Source organism: Octodon degus, unplaced genomic scaffold, assembly GCF_000260255.1.
Source record: "Octodon degus isolate 3935 unplaced genomic scaffold, OctDeg1.0 scaffold00045, whole genome shotgun sequence".
Classification (NCBI taxonomy): domain Eukaryota; kingdom Metazoa; phylum Chordata; class Mammalia; order Rodentia; family Octodontidae; genus Octodon; species Octodon degus.
Window position 1 is genome coordinate 10,545,900 of NW_004524621.1, and position 18,237 is coordinate 10,564,136.

At 39.8% G+C, this 18,237-nt stretch overlaps 2 protein-coding genes across 2 annotated transcripts; both read left to right on the forward strand.

The window, feature by feature from the left end:
- Nucleotides 1–4,277: 4,277 nt before the first annotated feature.
- On the forward strand, nt 4,278–5,237 carry LOC101585180 (olfactory receptor 13C7-like). The gene has a single exon (XM_004631983.1). It carries the CDS (start codon nt 4,278–4,280, stop codon nt 5,235–5,237), a length of 960 nt encoding a protein of 319 aa, XP_004632040.1.
- Nucleotides 5,238–16,781: 11,544 nt separating this feature from the next.
- LOC101585579 (olfactory receptor 13C7) lies at nt 16,782–17,762 on the forward strand. Its single transcript, XM_004631984.1, has one exon. The coding sequence runs from the start codon at nt 16,782–16,784 to the stop codon at nt 17,760–17,762; it is 981 nt and encodes a 326-aa protein (XP_004632041.1).
- Nucleotides 17,763–18,237: the final 475 nt, after the last annotated feature.

An 18,237-nucleotide genomic window follows, 5' to 3' on the forward strand; every position in this document is an offset into this window, starting at 1 on the left:
AAGGGCCTGAGTTCAATCCCTGGTTCTGCCAAAAAAAAAAAAAAAGAATTAAAAAAAAAAAAGAATTTTAAGACTTTTTCAAAAAGACCAGAGTATAGAATCTGTCTTCCTGATATCTTCTATGTCAATAATTTATTTTAATAACTTGCCTTTCGTAATTCTATGCCAAGATTCAACCTTAGTTTTTATGAAACTATTTCTACCCTCTTTCTAGCTATTTAAATTAAATTAAAGTGCTATAACTACCAGATTATCACTTGGCTTTAGCAAGCTAGGGAAGAATACCAGAGCCTGGGGGCAGGGCTGGCATGGCACATGGTGCCTTGCACTTACCTAAGCAGGCACTTTAGTCCGCTGAGCTATCTCACTGCCCTGACATGTTTTTTGGTCTTCATGTTTTGCAGAAGGAACTGGTTAAAGGGAAACTGGTTAAAAGTGCTTCTACTGGGCTACACAGCAAGCCCTTGCGTAAGTGGGGGAAAAAAAGTATTTCTACTCTTCTAAAAACATAGCAACCACTAAACCTTCATGTCTGTTAATCCATATACTCCTCAATCACCAAAAAGTTTTTGGTTCGGTTCAGTTTGGTATGTACTAATGGGGACTGAACCCAGACCCTTACAAGTGATCCATATTCCCTAGCCCTCTCAAAATGAAAAGTACAAAGGTACTAAATTGCCTGACCCAAGCTCAGCTTTCACTCTTCCTGCCTCAGCCTCCTGGGGTGCTGGAATTATAAAGACACGTCATCACATTCAGCAAAAGATTTCTTATTTATCTCCTATTCTCAGTAACCACTCTAGGCCTGGCGGAGAATAAGGGAATATTTGGAGGTTGTTTTAACAAAAATAATTCTTTAGTCCTTGATTTCCTAAGCTAGTTCAGATATTCTCTGTCTCCTTTAGTTTGTGTTCTATTTCTCTATTTTAGTTTTAACACTCTGCCCTCAGTTCAGCCTCAACTCCCAGTACACAGCTGGTCCCTGTTCTGTGCAAAAGACCTTCTGAAATATGTAAGCTGGGCCAAGCTTCATCTCAAAATTACGGGCTCAAGTGATCCTCCCACTCCAGTGCACCACACAACTGAGACTTAAGGCATGTGCCATCCCCAGCCATCCCTTCTCCTCCCTTTTTCCTTATTTTTGACCTGTCCCAGGAAGCCTGGAAGGGCTTTCTTGACAGGCTTCTCACATTGGCTTCCATCACACTCTTCCCTCTGATTTTCCTCCTGACTCCTCCCTCAGCCTGCTCACCTGTAAAGGTTAAAGCCACTTGGCAATCATCTCACAGTGTATCTATCACTAGGCCCTTTGGGTCCTGAGCATGTCATTTTTGTTCTCTTCCCAGTGCCTGCTGCCGGACACAGCACACTTCTCTCACTTCCTGTTATAAGTACAGGGCCAGGTGTGGTCAGCTGTGAAGGTGTGCTGAAGGACCAGAGGGACCCCAGCCACTAGGGAAACATTTGGGTCACCAGTATGTCTGTGCCAACCGCAGCACAGCTTTGTCCTCTTTTTTGACACTTAGCTTTGTACAAGTAAGTGGCAAAACTCCCTTGAATAGACATATACCATCGTGTTCAAAGCACAGTGAGACCACAGTTATCACCTGTACTTCTGGGAAGGCCATCAAGCAGAGGAAGGGGACTTGCTCACCCATGGAACATTCCTTTAAAGTAAAAGTTAAGATCTGCAAAGAACTGTCTGCAACTTGTCTAATTGGATTTATGGGACACAGGCCCTTAACTCCTGTGAGGCCTTTCAGCAAACTTTAAATTGCTTCTGGGATTAAAACCAGCCCCTGAACAAAGAGCTCTAAATTGCGTGATGGCTTCTATATACAAGCCCTAGAGGGCAGTGCAAGGGACAAACAGCACAAGGCAGCTGAGTATGTGGTCCAGGAATCACTGGCAAAAGCGGCTGGGAAGTGGCTTCTTAAGTTGTCCTTGCATGAGGTCTTTCATTGGGCATGAGACAACCAGGACAATGATCAGCAAGAGCTAAATTTCCTTTACCTTGTAATTTGAAGAGATGATTTAGTTCCACAGAATTTGCTGCACATTTCCAACCCTCACAGGGCTAACCCAGGGATGGCCAAGTTAGACAGTTAAGACAATCACTTCTCAAGCCCTGAGCCCTTCCAGGATCTTCCCTGTCATGAGACCCTCTGTCTGGAGAAAGCTTCTGTCCCCATCATGTGTTTGTCTCCATGGTGCACCTAGAATAAACTCTTCCCATGCCAAGCCTTCTTCAGGTAGGTGAGGAGGAAAGCAAAGATGAGAACCCAAGGAAAAGTGGAATCCAAGGTGGGAACTTGGACCAGGCTTCCATGTCTCTGAAGGTCTTTGCTGAGCCCAGGGATTAGGCATGTGCCAGGTGTAGGGGCCAGCAGACGATGGGGTAGAGGGTGTGTGAGGCCGTAGAAGGAGGACACCAGCAGAAGGAAATTCCCATTTTATGTAAGGGCAAATTTTGTAATAAGACTGTGTGAGAAAAGATTAGGAGACATGAGTTCCATGTGCCTTGGAGTATTCAAAGCAAAATGGGAAAATTATGTTTCATGGAATGTAGGCATACAGTGGGAGGAGGGAAGATGAATTACTTGGCAGCATTACTGTTGGGTCTTAGGTTCTACAGTTACTAGTAATTTCTTTTAAAATAGACCTATTTCCCCACAAATATTTCTGATGCCTACAATTAATTCCTCTGCTAATTGCATGAGGATAGCTTCAAACTGGGTCTAGTTCTCTTAGCAATCCTCCCCAGTTGGTAGCAGGGTACCAGTGACAGATGCAAACCCCTTAAGGAGCTAAGGGCGCTCTTCTCCATACAGCTTGAGTGCTACTGTGAGGCTGGATCTCAGAGACTGCTGTGATGTCTTACTTTTCATGAGTGTCCCAGGAAGAGTGAGGATGACCAAGATGTCATAATTAGTCTGTTAGTTCTCAGTAGCCCTGCTCTGCAAGAATAGGAGTATAATTAATCACGAGAGAAAGAGTCCTAGAAAGATGAGGAACCAACTGGCCCGTTCTCACTGCTTGTGGTCCACTGTGAGCTTCAGTTTCCTCATTTTTAACCTAAGAAACCAAACCTTGAGATCATCTCCAATGTACTGGGTCTACAGTTACAGTGACAGAGGTACATTCCTTGTGCAGCACTTCCTTGGGGGAGCCTTCTGGGATACTGGGTCGAGCTGTCTGCTTTGCCGTGGAGTCAGCATTACTATGGCACTGTGTAGCTTTAATGACCAACTCAGATCAAAGAGCTATAAATTAGGCAACAGAAATCCATAATCACAGAGTTTAGTCACTAAGGTCACACAGGAAAGACACTTGTCCTTAGATTTTATTTCTGTTCCTTAAGGGGTTTGAAGCCAGCTGAGGATACTGCAGTTGAACTTTCTAATATAGACCAAAGCTGTAGTTAGGGAGAGAGAATATGAAAAAACTTCTGCAAGGATCTCCTGGTCCTGTTGACCAGAGCCACCCTTCTGGCAGTACAGCTAAAGGGGAATCACCAAACTCACAAGAAATGTGGTATAAATTGGGCATCAAATAGCAAATATAAGTTCTGAATAAACCCCAATATTCCTCGCTTCTGACCATCATAGTCTTCCCATGTAAGATTCAAGGTAGAGCTGAAATGTCATTGGAAAATTGTTACGTAAGCACACAATTAAGAGCAAGAGGAGGGAGTTGGATGATGTCAGTGGCCTGAAGGATGCTGCTAGGACAATTCAAAGGCAGGCAGGATTTGTCAGAGAAGCCCATTTTCCTGGTAGTTCTGGAACCATGTAGCATCTTCAGGTTCTCTTTTATGATTTTAGTGTACAGCTATATGCAGGGCTATCCATATCCTTTCCTTCAATTTTTTTTTTTTTTTTTTTGCCTTTTTTAGACAGGGTCTCACTATGGTGACATACTTGCCTCCCCCTGCCTCCACGCCCCCTGCCCCAGTGTGCTGGGCTTACAGGCAACCACCACCATGCCTGGCTTCTTCAACTATGTTAACTTTAGTAAGCTGACTACAATCCTTTCATATCATGGTTGATTAGAGTTCTAGGGGATGCTTTGCCTGCCTTGATCTGATGTAGCCTGACTTTCAAGATAGCATCGGTAGACAGTAAATATTATCCATTAAATGTTAGTATCAGTTGGCATCTCACCAAATAAATTTAATTATAAGTTCTGCAAGAATTTCAATGTAATATCTTTGTACTAATCCATACCAATGTGTTTGCTTTCCTCAGCTTTCCTGATAGTGAAAGACAGCATTTAAAATGGAAATTGCAAACCAATCCATTGTTGCTGAATTTGTCTTGCTGGGGTTGTCAGATCAGCCAATGCTGGAAAAAACATTCTTTGTGCTCATCCTGTCCATGTACCTGGTGATCCTGCTGGGCAATGGGGTCCTCATCCTGGTGACCATCCTTGACTCTCACCTGCACACTCCCATGTACTTCTTCCTGGGGAACCTCTCCTTCCTGGACATCTGCTACACCACCTCCTCCATTCCTCTGGTCCTGGATGGTTTCCTCACTCCTAGGAAAATCATCTCCTTCTCAGGTTGTGCTGTGCAGATGTTTCTGTCCTTTGCCATGGGAGCCACAGAGTGTGTGCTCCTGGGCATGATGGCCTTTGATCGCTATGTGGCCATCTGCAATCCCCTTCGCTACCCTGTGGTCATGAGCAAGGCTGCCTACATGCCCATGGCCATCAGCTCCTGGGTGGCTGGTGGAGCCAACTCCTTGGTGCAGATCTCCCTTGCAGTACAATTGCCCTTCTGTGGGGACAACGTCATCAACCATTTCACCTGTGAGATCTTGGCAGTTCTAAAGTTGGCCTGTGCTGACATCTCCATTAATGTGATCAGCATGGGAGTGGCCAATGTGATCTTCCTTGGGGTGCCAGTCCTGTTCATCTTTGTCTCCTATGTCTTCATCCTCACCACCATCCTGAGGATCCCCTCAGCTGAGGGCAGGAAAAAGGCCTTCTCCACCTGCTCTGCCCACCTCACTGTAGTGATCATCTTCTATGGAACTATTCTCTTCATGTATGCTAAGCCCAAATCAAAGGACCCACTGGGGGCAGACAAACAGGACCTTTCAGACAAGCTCATGTCCCTATTTTATGGAGTATTGACCCCCATGCTCAATCCCATCATCTACAGCCTCAGAAACAAGGATGTGAAGGTCGCTGTGAAGATCCTGGTGAGTAACAAATGCTTCACAGGGCCATAGAGGAAATGGGGCATCTTGTGGCTCTGGGCACACAGGGGAATGGCCACTTGGTAAGGAGATTTGAGCAATGATCCCACAGGACAATTTCCAAACTGATGTGTGCTGGGATCGGACTTCCTTGGGTGACTGAGGACCAACTATCCATTCTTCAGAATGAGAAGGGTGACTGTGCTAAATCACCTAGCAACAAGGATATGTGACTACTGAAATTTATTTTTCTTTTATTGTAAGTAATAAAAACCTTTGTGAAAAATATACCTCTGCCCTTGCTCTTGTTCCTACTAGTTGAAATGTGTGTGCCAAGTGCTTCTCCTGTTCTACTTTATAATAGGGAGCTTGACAATGATGAAAAACCACTTCTTAATTGATGTCCAGACTATTTATAAACACTTAGAACCACCAAGGCATATCCCAAATGACATAATTTAGCCCTCTTTGACTGTAGGAGCTCAGAGAGTTTTCTGTTTATTTCCTGCTTAATATCCTGGTGCTGATTTGGGTTAACACTTCCTATATCCAGAAGACATTTTCATTCTTAACTGTGTGGATCTGAGTTTTTTCTTTTCTTCTTGTGATAAGGTTGACTAAATGTTTGCCCATTTTATTAAATCTTTCAAAGAACCAACTCTTTGATTCATTGATTCTTTGTATTGTTTTTTTTAATGGTTATTTTTAAAACTTTATTCAGTATTGTCTTGACTATGATTAAAAGATGACATCGTCTTGTGACCTCCCAGAGGGTAAATGGGTCGCAGCTCATGTGCAAGTCCTCACAGTCCTAGCTTGGTCCTCCTCCAGTGTCTCCTCTTGGAGTTGTACCTGATTTTATTACCTGTCTTCATACGAATCCACTGAGGAATGGGGCGATTCTGCTTTTGCTTCTTGGCCAGGAATCGTTTGGTTCTGAAAGTCTTGTGAGAAGACATGGTGCGGGTAGGAGGCGAGAGCACGCACTCGATGGCGGACTGAAGCAGAAGAGGTGGAAAGCTGTATTGTTTTCTTAGTCTCCATTGTATTAATTTCTGCTCTGATCTTTATAATTTCCTCCCTCACATGAGTTTTGGGCTTGATTTGTTCTTTTTTCTAGAAACTTGAGGTTAATCATTGATGTTTATTTGCACTCATTCTGTTTTCCTGATATGAGATTTCACAGACATATTTTTTTCTCATTGGACTGCTTTCATTGTGTCCTATAAATTCAATGTTGTATGTTGAATTGTTGTATTGGCATTGTTTAGTGTAGAAACTGTATAATTTATTTTTTAATTTTATCTGTGATTTAGTGTTTATTGAAGAGAGTGTTATTTAATTTTCATGCGTTTATGAAGTTCTGTGGCTTCTTTTGCCACTAATTTCCAATTTTTTACACTATGATCTGATAATATGCATCGGATAGCTACAATTCCTTTGCATTTTATTAAGCATGTTCTATGAGCTAGTATGTGATCTATTTTGGAGAGTATCTTGCGTGGAGCTGAGAAAAATGTGTATTCTGATGTGAGGTGGAATACTTTGTAGACATCTATTTCATCCAATCGTTCAAAAATTTGATTCATTTATGATATTCATTATGATATTTTTTGTCTAGCTGATCTGTCAGTTTGTGACAGTGGAATGCTGAGGTCCTCCATTACAATTCTATTAGTTGCTACTTGATTTTCATCTCCATTAATGTTTGTTCCATATAATTGGGTTCGCTGGTATTTGGTGAATATATATTTATGATTGTTATCTCTACCTCTTGGATTGTTCCCTTTACAAGGATGCAGTGACCTTCCTTGTCTCTCTTAATCAGTCTCAGCTTGAAATCCACTTTTCTGCAAATGCAGTAACTCCCCCTGCTTTTTTCTACATCCCTAGAAAATACTTCATATGGAGTATTGTTTTCCACCCTTTGACTTTTAGTCTATGAATTTCTTTTTGAATTAAATGTGTTTCTTACATGCAGCACATTGTTGAATCTTGCTTCTTGATGCATTCTGCCAGTCTGTTTCTTTTATCAGTGAATCAAGCCCATTAACATTGTTAGTTATAACTGATATGTACTGATTTATCCATCTCTTCATCCTCATTTCCTTCCTCTTGTTGAATAATAGTCTTCCTTCCACTTTCTGTTATCTTTTTTAAACCTAACGCATTTGGGAGGACATGTGATATTTGAGTCTGACTTATTTTTCTCAGCATGATGATCTTCAGATTCACTCATATTTCTGTAAATGACATTTCATTCTTCTTAATGGCTTAACACTCCATTATGTATTTGTACCACATTTTCTTTATCTATTCATCTGTTTGTGGCTCCATAACTTGGCTATTGTATATGTTTTTGTGGGGGGTTGTTTTTGTTACCTGCTCAGCTCACCCTGGAGGCAGGGCTGGTGAAGCACGTGGTGCCAGGGATCAAACCACAGTCCCTACACTTGCCTAAGCAGGCACTTTAGATAGCTGAGATATTTTGCCAGTCTGGCTATTGTATATTGTGCTGCAATGAACATGAGTATGCAGGAAGCTCTGTGGAATGCTTTAATTCTGTAAGGTATATATAATACACAAATGTATTAAGTGGCAGCCCCAGTTTTAGTTTTCTGAAGAACCTCCACATTGATTTCCATAGTTCGTGTACTAATTTACATCCCCATCAGCAGCATAGAAGCATTCTTTTTTCCCCAAATCCTTGCCAACATTAATTGTTTTTTGTATTCTTAATGATAGCCATTCCAACTTGGGTGAGATGGACACTCACTGTAGCTTTGACTGACATTTCCCTAATGGCAAAATATGCTGAACATTTTTTCATATGTTTATTGATCATTTGTACTTCTTTTAAGGAATGTCTGCTTAATTTCTTTGCCCCTTTTTTAAAATCACGGAAAATACTGGATTTGTGTATACAGGAAAGCCCTCACACAGGAAATTACACCCCAAAGATCTTAGTAGCAAATTCTTATTTCTCCCAGCATAGCCCAAGATGGAAAGGTGAGCTTCTTATCCTTGGGCACCCATCAGACTCTTCCCACCAGAGGATTCCAGATAATACAGGAAAAAAGAACTCCTTCCAGAACTGAGGTCCAGAGGATCCTGTTACCTGGGGAGCAGGCAGTGACTCTGTCTTGAGGGTCAGACTGGAAGTCCCGCTGGGGTTCTGCGGCCTGCTATGTTAAGAGCTGGCAGCAGGATGGGGACCCAGCAAAGAGACTGAATAGAAGCCAGTCATGTGTTACTGGGTGCACAAATGTGTGTGCGTAACAGGGCTCAGGCTGTGTCTCCCTGTGCTTGCTGTCTCCATCTGCTCCTCTCTCTCACAGCAACCTAGTACTTTGCACCTACATTTGTTTCTGAGGCAAGACATCTAGAAATCTAGTTTTTCTCCAAACAGAATCATTGTGGTCCGGCAATATGGCGAAGGAGTAGAACACAGAACTAGAAGAGTGGTTTGCTCCAATCAGAGATTCTTGATCTTTTGCCCAAACAGAGCACAAGACATAAAAAGGATTCTTAAGAAGAAATATACAGATAACACAAATATCTTTCCCATGAACTAAGATAAACTAGTAGTATAAACAAAGTAAAATAACATATATCCTCTTATTTAATTTTTTTGTAAATTGTATGTGTCTAGATATTTATCCATTTCTTCTAGATCCTCCAATTTATGAGAATTCATGTTTTCCAAGTAGTCCTCCCTAAGTCCTTCAGATCTTAGTGGCATCTATTGTAACACCACCCTGCTTCATCTCTAATTATATGGATTTGGATCTTCTTTCTCTTTCCTTTCATTAGTTTCCCTACAACTTTATCAATCTTGTTTATCTTTTGAAAAAACCAACTGTTTGTTTTATTGATCCTCTAAATCATCAATTTCAGCTCTGATTTTTATTACTGCTTTCCTTTTGTTATGTTTGGTTTTTGTTTTTCCAGAGCCTTGAGATGAATCATTAGGTTATTTGTTGAGGGTCTTTCTGATTTTATTTTATGTAAGCCCACATAGCTATAAACTTTCCTCTTAGAACTATGCTATATTTCCATTTTAATATGATTCTAGGAATTATTAAATTTTTCCCTGGGTTTCTTCAATGACAAAAAAAGCATTTAAAATATAAAGGCACTGGGTTGAGGAGATAGCTCAATGGAATAAGTGCTTGCCTGGCAAGTGCAAGGTCCTGAGTTCAATCCCCGGTTCTGCAAAAATAAAACAAAATGTAAAGGCACCAATTTTGAACATAAAAGATGGAAAATATAGAATGAGAAGATAGACAAAGAGTTACATTAATGTCAGATGAAGTAGACTTGAAGATAAAGTAATACCAGAAATAAAGATGGACATTAATGTCAACCAGGAAGGCGTGAAAGTCGCAAATGTATTAACTTGGTAATTTAGCCTTGAAAGACAAACAGCAGAAGTTGACAGAGTAAAACAGAGATACAGCCACAGTCAGAATTGGAAATTTTCATACACTTTTCTCAGAAATTGATAGAAAAGTCAAACAAAAAGAAAAAGGACAAGATACTTATAAAACACAGCATTTACAGGAAAAATTCTTTAGATATTTTAAATGCTCAAATTACATGGCACAATCATAACCATAATTATTGCTGAACTATAAAACAAGTCTCAATAAATTTTGAAATTCTAAACAGTATGCTCTCTCATCTCAATGCTATTGTACAAGAGATCATTAATAGCAAAATAAGAAAAAGTCCACAAATATTTATAAGTCAAAATACTTCTAAATATCACATAAATCAAAGAAGCGAGCATAAAACAGATTAGAAAATGTTTTGAACTAAATGATAATGAAAAAATGAACACATTGAAATTTGTCTATCCATCTAAAGTGGTGCTTAAACATTAACAATTATGTTTCCATGTATGCCAAAAATGTATAATCTAATTTTTCATTGTAAGAAGCTAGAATAAAAAGAATATAATAAATATGAAGTAGAAAAAGAAAATAATAATAACAAAATAATAAAATAGAAGAGACAATAAAAATATGAATAAATCCAAATTTATATTATAAAAGAGCAACAAAACTTACACACCTAGTAAGAATGACTGAAAAGGAAGAGAGAGAAAGAGAGAGAGAGAGAGAGAGATAGGGACAGAGAAAGACAGACATCAAAATCAGGCATGAAAGAACAGAAGAAATACAGATCTTAAAGACATTAAAAAGAATACATTATGAATATTTTAAGACAATAAATTGACTATTTAGGTAAAGTTGTACAAATCCCTGAAGAATACAATTTATCAAAATATCAAAATATGACATAGAAAAATCTGAAGAATTCCATACCTAAAGAAATTAAATATATTACTAAAAACAAATCCATAAATAAAGCTTCAGGTCAAGATGGCTCTTCTGAAGAGTTATATAAAACAGTTAAGGAAAAACTCATACAAATCTTTGAAAAAAATAAAAATGAAAAGAGGAAAGAATGTTCCACTACAATTCCTTAACAAAATATTACAAATCAATTTTACCTGTATTTTAAAAGTATACCTAGATACATATACCTATGTACTATATGTCATATATAACATATGCTGGTAGAAAGCATATGTTATACTGTAGAAACTTTACAATCACTGTCATGATTTATATCTAGATGCTCCCCAAAGTCTTATGTGCTTAGGAGTGAGTCCTTTGAAAGATGACTGAATTATGAGGGCACTTTAGCTAATGTGGTATTAGGAGCTGGAGCCTGGTCAGAAGAGGGGGCTCACTGGGAGTGGAACCTGGTAGGGTGTATCTTCCTCCCTAGTTCCTTGCTACTCCCCTTGCTTCCTGGCTGCCACATCGTGAGTAGCTGTCTTCTCCCCAGGTCTTTCCACCATGCTGCTGACCTTACACGGACTGAAACTTCCAAACCATGAGCCAAAATAAACTTCTTTAATTGTTGGTGTTGGTTATTTTGCCCAATGACATGGAAAGTGACTAAGACAATCACCAAGTATTATTTATCCCCCAAAATAAAAGTTGTAATGTAATCTGAGACAAAATTATTATGTCAAAGAATGGTCATTGGGAGATAAAAGTATTAGAGTGAAAATGCAAGAAAGTGCTTTCTGAGGCTGAGGATTTAGCTCAGCAGTAGAGTACTCGCCTAGTAAATTGAAGGCCCTGGTTTTGGTCCTTGGCAATAAAAACAAACAAACAAATAAATAAGTGATTTCTATATAGATAGTATGATCATCAGTTATGAAGAAGAGAGTTGTGATTAAAATAGAGCATACTGGGAATTCCTAGCATGTCACAATTCCACTTCTGTTTCTTGACCTAGTAATGTTATTTAGAATTAAGATTTTTTAAAAACAAACATATCATTGATAGTAAAGAAAAACTTATAAATAAGTTAAATAAAATATGTACAATGCCTCTACACTAAAAATTATACATTTAGCAGATTTAACAAGATATATACCGTGTTTGAGGATTGAAAGTCTCAATATGGACACAGCTTCCGCCACAGCAACCATCAAAGAGTAGCCGTGGCCCTCCGCTAACCCATGCCTGGGCCTCAACAAGGGCCACAAGGTGACTAAGAATGTCAGCAAACCGAGACACAGCCGCCATCACTGATGTCTCACCAAACACACCAAGTTCGTGCGGGACATGATCCGGGAGGTGTGTGGCTTCGCCCCCTAGAGCGGCGCACCATGGAGCTGCTCGAGGTTTCCAAGGATAAGCACGCCCTCGAGTTCATCAAGAAAAGGGTGGGGACACACATCTGTGCCAAGAGGAAGCGTGAGGAGCTGAGCAACGTGCTGGCCGCCATGAGGAAGGCAGCTGCCATGAAGGACTGAGCCCCTCTGGAATAAATCTTTGCAGAAAGAAGAAATATATATATATATATATATATATATAGACACTGCCTGGTCAAACTTCTAAATTCCAAATTGCTAATCTCCTATTTAAACCATAGACTCAGTACAATATTAATTGTAATCCCAGAAGGATGTTTTGTAGATAGTGAAAATATGATTCCAAAGTTTATATAGAAATGCATAAGAAATTTGAATCTTATAAAAGAACAAAGATGAACCTGATTTAGTGACTTAATATAGAGCTACAAGAACCAGCCTACATGATACTGGCCAGAAAAATGAAAGTAGATTAAGGAAATGGAATAGACAAGCAAATCTTATATAAATGGTCATTTCATTTTTGATAAAGATATCAAAGCAGTTCAATGAGGGAAGAAAACTTTTTCTAAAATAAAAATGTTGCTGAGACACTTGGATATCCACATGAGGAAAAATGAATTTCAATTGTTAATCCATAGCATACAAAAAAATTAATTCACAACGTATCACGAATTTAAATAAGAATCTAAATTTTTCATAAAAATCTAAAAGCTTTTATAATAAAACATAAAAATAGCTTTGTGACTGGAGGGTAAGCAAAATTTTCCTAGAGAAGACATAAAAAGTAATAACCAAATAAGAGAAAAATTGATAGAGGTGATCAAAATTTAAAACATTTTTTTCAGCAGAAGATAGATTAAGAAACTGAAAATTAAAGCCACAAAATGGAGAATATTTACAATACACATATCTGACAAAAGTCTTCAATGAAAACTTCATAAGGAATTCCTATAACTTTATATTTCAAAAGACACAACAAAATGGTAATAAGAGATGAAAGATTTAAATAGCACGTAAAGGAAAATACATAAATGGTAAATGGGCATATGAAAAAGTGTTCCATATCATTAGTTATCAAGAAATTCAAATTAAAACTAAGGAGTGACCACTGCATGTCAACTATGATGGCTAACATTTAAGTCTGACAATGACTAGAATTCTCACACAGTATTGGCGGCAGATCAAATGCCACCTGATCTGTCCTTTTTCTATTATTTATTTATTGGTGGAACTGCGGATTGAACTCAGGCCCTTGTGCTTGCCAGGCAAGCACTTATTCTACTGAACCATCTCCCCGGCTCCTTGTCCTTTTTCTATAAAAATAGACATCATAGTATCATCCAGCAATCCTATTCTCAGGTATTTATCTAAGAGAAATTGAAATCTATGTTTACAAAAATACTTGTATGAACCCAGGTGCAGTAGCACATATGCATAATCCCAGCTACTTGGGAGGCTGGCCCAGGAGGATTCTGAGAATGTTCATAATAGCTTTACTCATAATAACCCAGGGGAAATAGTCTAAATGCCCATCAGCAAGGAAAATGGACAAACTTGGATGCTCATACAATAGAATACTACTCAGTAATAGTGAAGATTTAGTAAATGCTTACAATTTTACATTAATTGAGCATCTATTTTAAATAGAGATATGACTTTGCTATAGTTTGTGTCTAGATGTCCCCCCAAAGCTTCGTGTGGTCACAGATGGGTTTTTTTCAGAGGTGGCCAAATCTAGAGTGTGTGATGTTGGGATTAAGGGCATGTGTTATTAAATCAGTCCACTGACTGGTTTGGCACCACCCTAATCCCAGTAGCCTAGACAGTGTTTAAAGGGACAGAAAAAAGCTGCTAAGGTCCCTTGCTTGCTTTGTTACCTTCTTCCCACCATTAACTGTTTCTGCTTTGTGATACCTGTTTGCCATGCCACCCTGCCTTGGAGCCAGCTGATCATAGCCTGAAACCTGTTGTTTATGGTGGATACATTGTCAATTTAAGAAGTTTAAGTAAGTGACTCATCAGGGGGCCAGGATCCTTACTTTGTAAATATCCTGAGCCTGTTCAGCAGGAAGGCAGCAGAATGGTATGAGTGCTCCATCCGCCCTGGGAGCGGGTGGGTAGCCTGCTTACAACAGAAGGGAGGAAAAGGAGCTTGCTGTCTCATTTTTGCTCTTGTTGCTTTTACTGTCTTCTGCTACCATGAACTGTTGCCCCTGTCCATGCCATCCTTGGAGCCAGCTGATTATAGACTGAAATCTCCACAACCTGTGAACTAAATAGACCTTTCTCTCTTTAATTTGGGTGTTGGGTACTTTGTCTCAGCAGTCAGAGAAAAGTAACCAGTACTTTTTTAGTGTGAGCTAAATAAACCTTTCCCTCTTTTAACTATGGGCCTCGAGCATTTTGTCACAGTAATGAAAAAAGTAACTAAGGTAGACTTCTTATGCTAGAGACAGGGCTTAGTTCTATATAAAAGCTTTTGGGTGACAGGCTCCTTATGGGACATATAGATACAACCCACCTGAATCACCCTACTGCATGGACAGTGCACAGTGACCACCTCTCAGAAACACTGTGACTCCATAGAACATGTGCATGCTTGCTATAAACCTATCAATTAGAAATCCCTGTAGAAAATCTGTTGGGAATGATCTGAACCTCAATGAAAGCTTTGGTGTATACCTCCCTGACTCCCTCCCTCTTGCTTCCTGCCCACTGGGTGAGTGTACATGACCCATGTAGCCCTCTTTCCTCCTATTGATCCTGAAAGGACTGCTTCCCTCTTCTCTCTGGGGTCTGTAAGTAATGTTCTGCCCATGCCCTTTTACGTGTGTTGTTGGGCTGTCGCATCTGTGTCACGCTTGACCAGCACACTTAAAGCTAAATTCTCTCTAGATCAGGGCTCTCTTGCAGTATCTTTCCAGATTCAAGAATTTGTATCATTTTGAAATTTCCAAAAATGTCAACAGGCAAAGAGATGCTTTCCCTAATGTTCTTCAGTGGGCCTAAATGTGCAAAGTTTCAACAAGAAAAAAAGGGAGGAAAAAAGTCTTCCTAGAGTGCTTCCACATAATTGGATCTTGGGGACATTGTCTCAGAAGTATAAAAAGTTTCCTGACTGTATGATTCCACCGCCAAACTTTTAATCACTCCAGGGAACACAATGGTTCCAATCACTGCTCTGACTTTAAATGGTTTTGTATAGGTCCTAGTTATTCATTTGAAGATTTTGCCTAAAACAGAACTAGGAATGAGTGGGAAGAACTAACTTTCCTTTTTCTCTTCAAATCATAGGTGATATCTCCTCATGGGCTTTTCAAACTAGTGTTGCTATTTTGGCTATCTAGTCTTCCTAAACCACAGGGACCATTTCTCAGTAGTCTCCTGATTATGGTAAGTACAGATTTTTATAAAAGTAACCTTCAGTCTTTTATTAGCACTGTAGTGTTTCTAACTTGTAACTTGATTTTGCAAAGGGATTGGGGTTTAAGAAGAGAAGCAGGGAAGCCATTGTTGACAAGAATCCTATTAAACTTCTCAGGTTTAGTTTACTCTGGCAATTCCAGGAGGCCAAAACCATTCTATAAATAAGAGAAACTCAGAAACTTCTGGGTCGGTTCAGTATGAAAAATTTTCTGACACTACAGAGCTCTAAAATTATGGAATAGGTTCCATTTCCAGAAGAGATCAAGCTGAAGCTCAAAAGCCATGTATCAGTGTTGTGGGGAAGAGTCTCTAGAATGGGAAAGAAAGTTGGATTCAATTTTTGGGGTGTACAATCAGCATCACAATCTAAATCTGGGTGACATAGTTACAGATGAGTCAAAGGGCTAAGGACTATGTGTCCACTGACTCCTATGTGGACACTCATCCATTGAGAAGAAAGAGAAGGAAACCTAGTTGAATTGGTTTTTATTTTAATAAAACACTATTTTTAGAATCAGATTTCCAGAAATTGTGAGCTACTGTGGATTTCTAGATCTAGCCCTCTGTTCATTTTAATGAAGTATCATGTTCAAACTAGCAGGGACATATCAGAATTTCTAGAACCTGAAATAACATTGGAAGCTACTCCCCTTTTCTTTGTGTCTCTCCACCTCCCATCTTCTCGTTCTCTTAAAGATCAAGTTGTATTTTATATCACCAAGAAATCCTTCTATAATCCCTGGTCCCATAAATATGAGGTGCCCTTTTGAAGACTCTGGCCTCTACCAAACCCAATGCTGCTCCTCCATGCCAGATTGTGAATTCATCGAAACTTGCACCATAGGTTATCTCCAATCCTCATAGAAATGTGTTACTCATACTGGTTGATCAATAAGAGTTTTGGTGAGTGAATGATCAAACATAATGGATAAATTAATAGGTTCATGGATCAATGATGGGTAGAAGAAATGAATATAATGGATCAGTGACTAGAAAGACCTGGAGATAGTGTTGCCCATGAAAAAGAACATACGATCATTCTGTGAAAATGATCTAGAGAGAAGAAACAGTTGTAAGGATTTACAACTAATATGAATAATATCTGGCACAAGGTATATATGGAGGGTTATAAAACAAAGTCACTTTTCTGATCAAAGAGATGAACTTCCAGATAGGACACTGCATCCCTAAAGTGAATGAGTTGTATATCCCTGTCATGGATCAAATGCACTAAATTACTAGCCATCATGTTAAACCTTATAAATGTGATGCCTTACTGCCCCAAAATAATTTTTTATTTGCTGCTCTTTTTCTTAGAGAGAAACAGAAAACATGGACTTTCAGGATTGTTTTTTAATAACTCAGCCAGACTAGAATTCAAGAATAAGATTCCTGGACCTCTATGAAAGTCAAAGAATGTTGAGTTTGGACCTGTAGGTATTTTCTTCAGGTGACAAAGAAAACATACCATGGATAATGTCAATCAGACAGACTCAGGATCAGAATTTGTTCTCTTGGGTCTGTCTGCACACCCAAAACTGGAGAAGACATTCTTTGTGCTTATCCTGTCCATGTACCTGGTGATCCTGCTGGGCAACGGGGTCCTCATCGTGGTGACCATCCTTGACTCCCACCTGCACACTCCCATGTACTTCTTCCTGGGGAACCTCTCCTTCCTGGACATCTGCTACACCACTTCCTCAGTCCCCCTCATTCTTGACAGCTTCCTCACTCCCAGGAAAACCATCTCTTTTACAGCCTGCTTTGGGCAGATGTTTCTGTCCTTTGCCATGGGAGCCACAGAGTGTGTGCTCCTGAGCATGATGGCCTTTGATCGCTATGTGGCCATCTGCAACCCCCTTCGCTACCCTGTGGTCATGAGCAAGGCCACTTATGTGCCCATGGCCATCAGTTCTTGGGCAGCTGGGAGTGCTGCCTCCACAGTTCAAACATCCCTTGCTATGAGACTGCCCTTCTGTGAGGATAATGTCATCAACCACTTTACCTGTGAGATTTTGGCTGTCCTGAAATTGGCCTGTGCTGACATCTCCATTAATGTGATCAGTATGGGAGTGACAAATGTGATCTTTCTGGGTGTCCCAGTCCTTTTCATCTTTGTCTCCTATGTCTTCATCCTCACTACCATCCTGAGGATCCCCTCAGCTGAGGGCAGGAAAAAGGCCTTCTCCACCTGCTCTGCCCACCTCACAGTGGTGGTCGTCTTCTATGGGACCATCCTCTTCATGTATGGGAAGCCCAAGTCCAAGGACCCACTGGGGGCAGACAAGCAGGACCTCGCAGACAAGCTCATCTCCCTCTTCTATGGGGTGGTGACCCCCATGCTGAACCCCATCATCTACAGCCTGAGAAACAAGGATGTGAAGGCTGCCGTGAGGAACCTGGCAATATTTCAGAAGCACTTCCCCCAAAAGCTCTTCACCAAGAGATAATAGATGTTCCCATAGCTGTGTGTGCTTGGCTGATTTATCCACAAATCTTAGAAGAATGTCTTCCCCAAACAAGATACATGTGAAGAATGATTACCACAAAATCAAAGCACGTGTTGGAGAGCTTTGGCTATTACTGGACACAGTGAAAATGATGACATCTACAACTCCATGGGAATGGGAATGTGCCTTGAGTGACAGAAGTAGGTGCTGCTGAAAAATGAGCAATTTTTATAATTCCAGTGTACAAACCTGATTTTACCTTTGTGGTCCCTTTTTCAGGAGAAAAAACCTGTTCTCCCCTACATTTATGTTACAAAAAAGTAAACTTGGCATCAATTTCATTTTCAAGGAGGCTTTGAAGACAGTGCAGGGCCAAACTTTACAACATTGCTTTGAGTCATACACTACATTCACAATATAGTATAAAAATGTCCTCATTGTAGATTTAGGTGTGTCCTTTCATATTTTTTTCTTA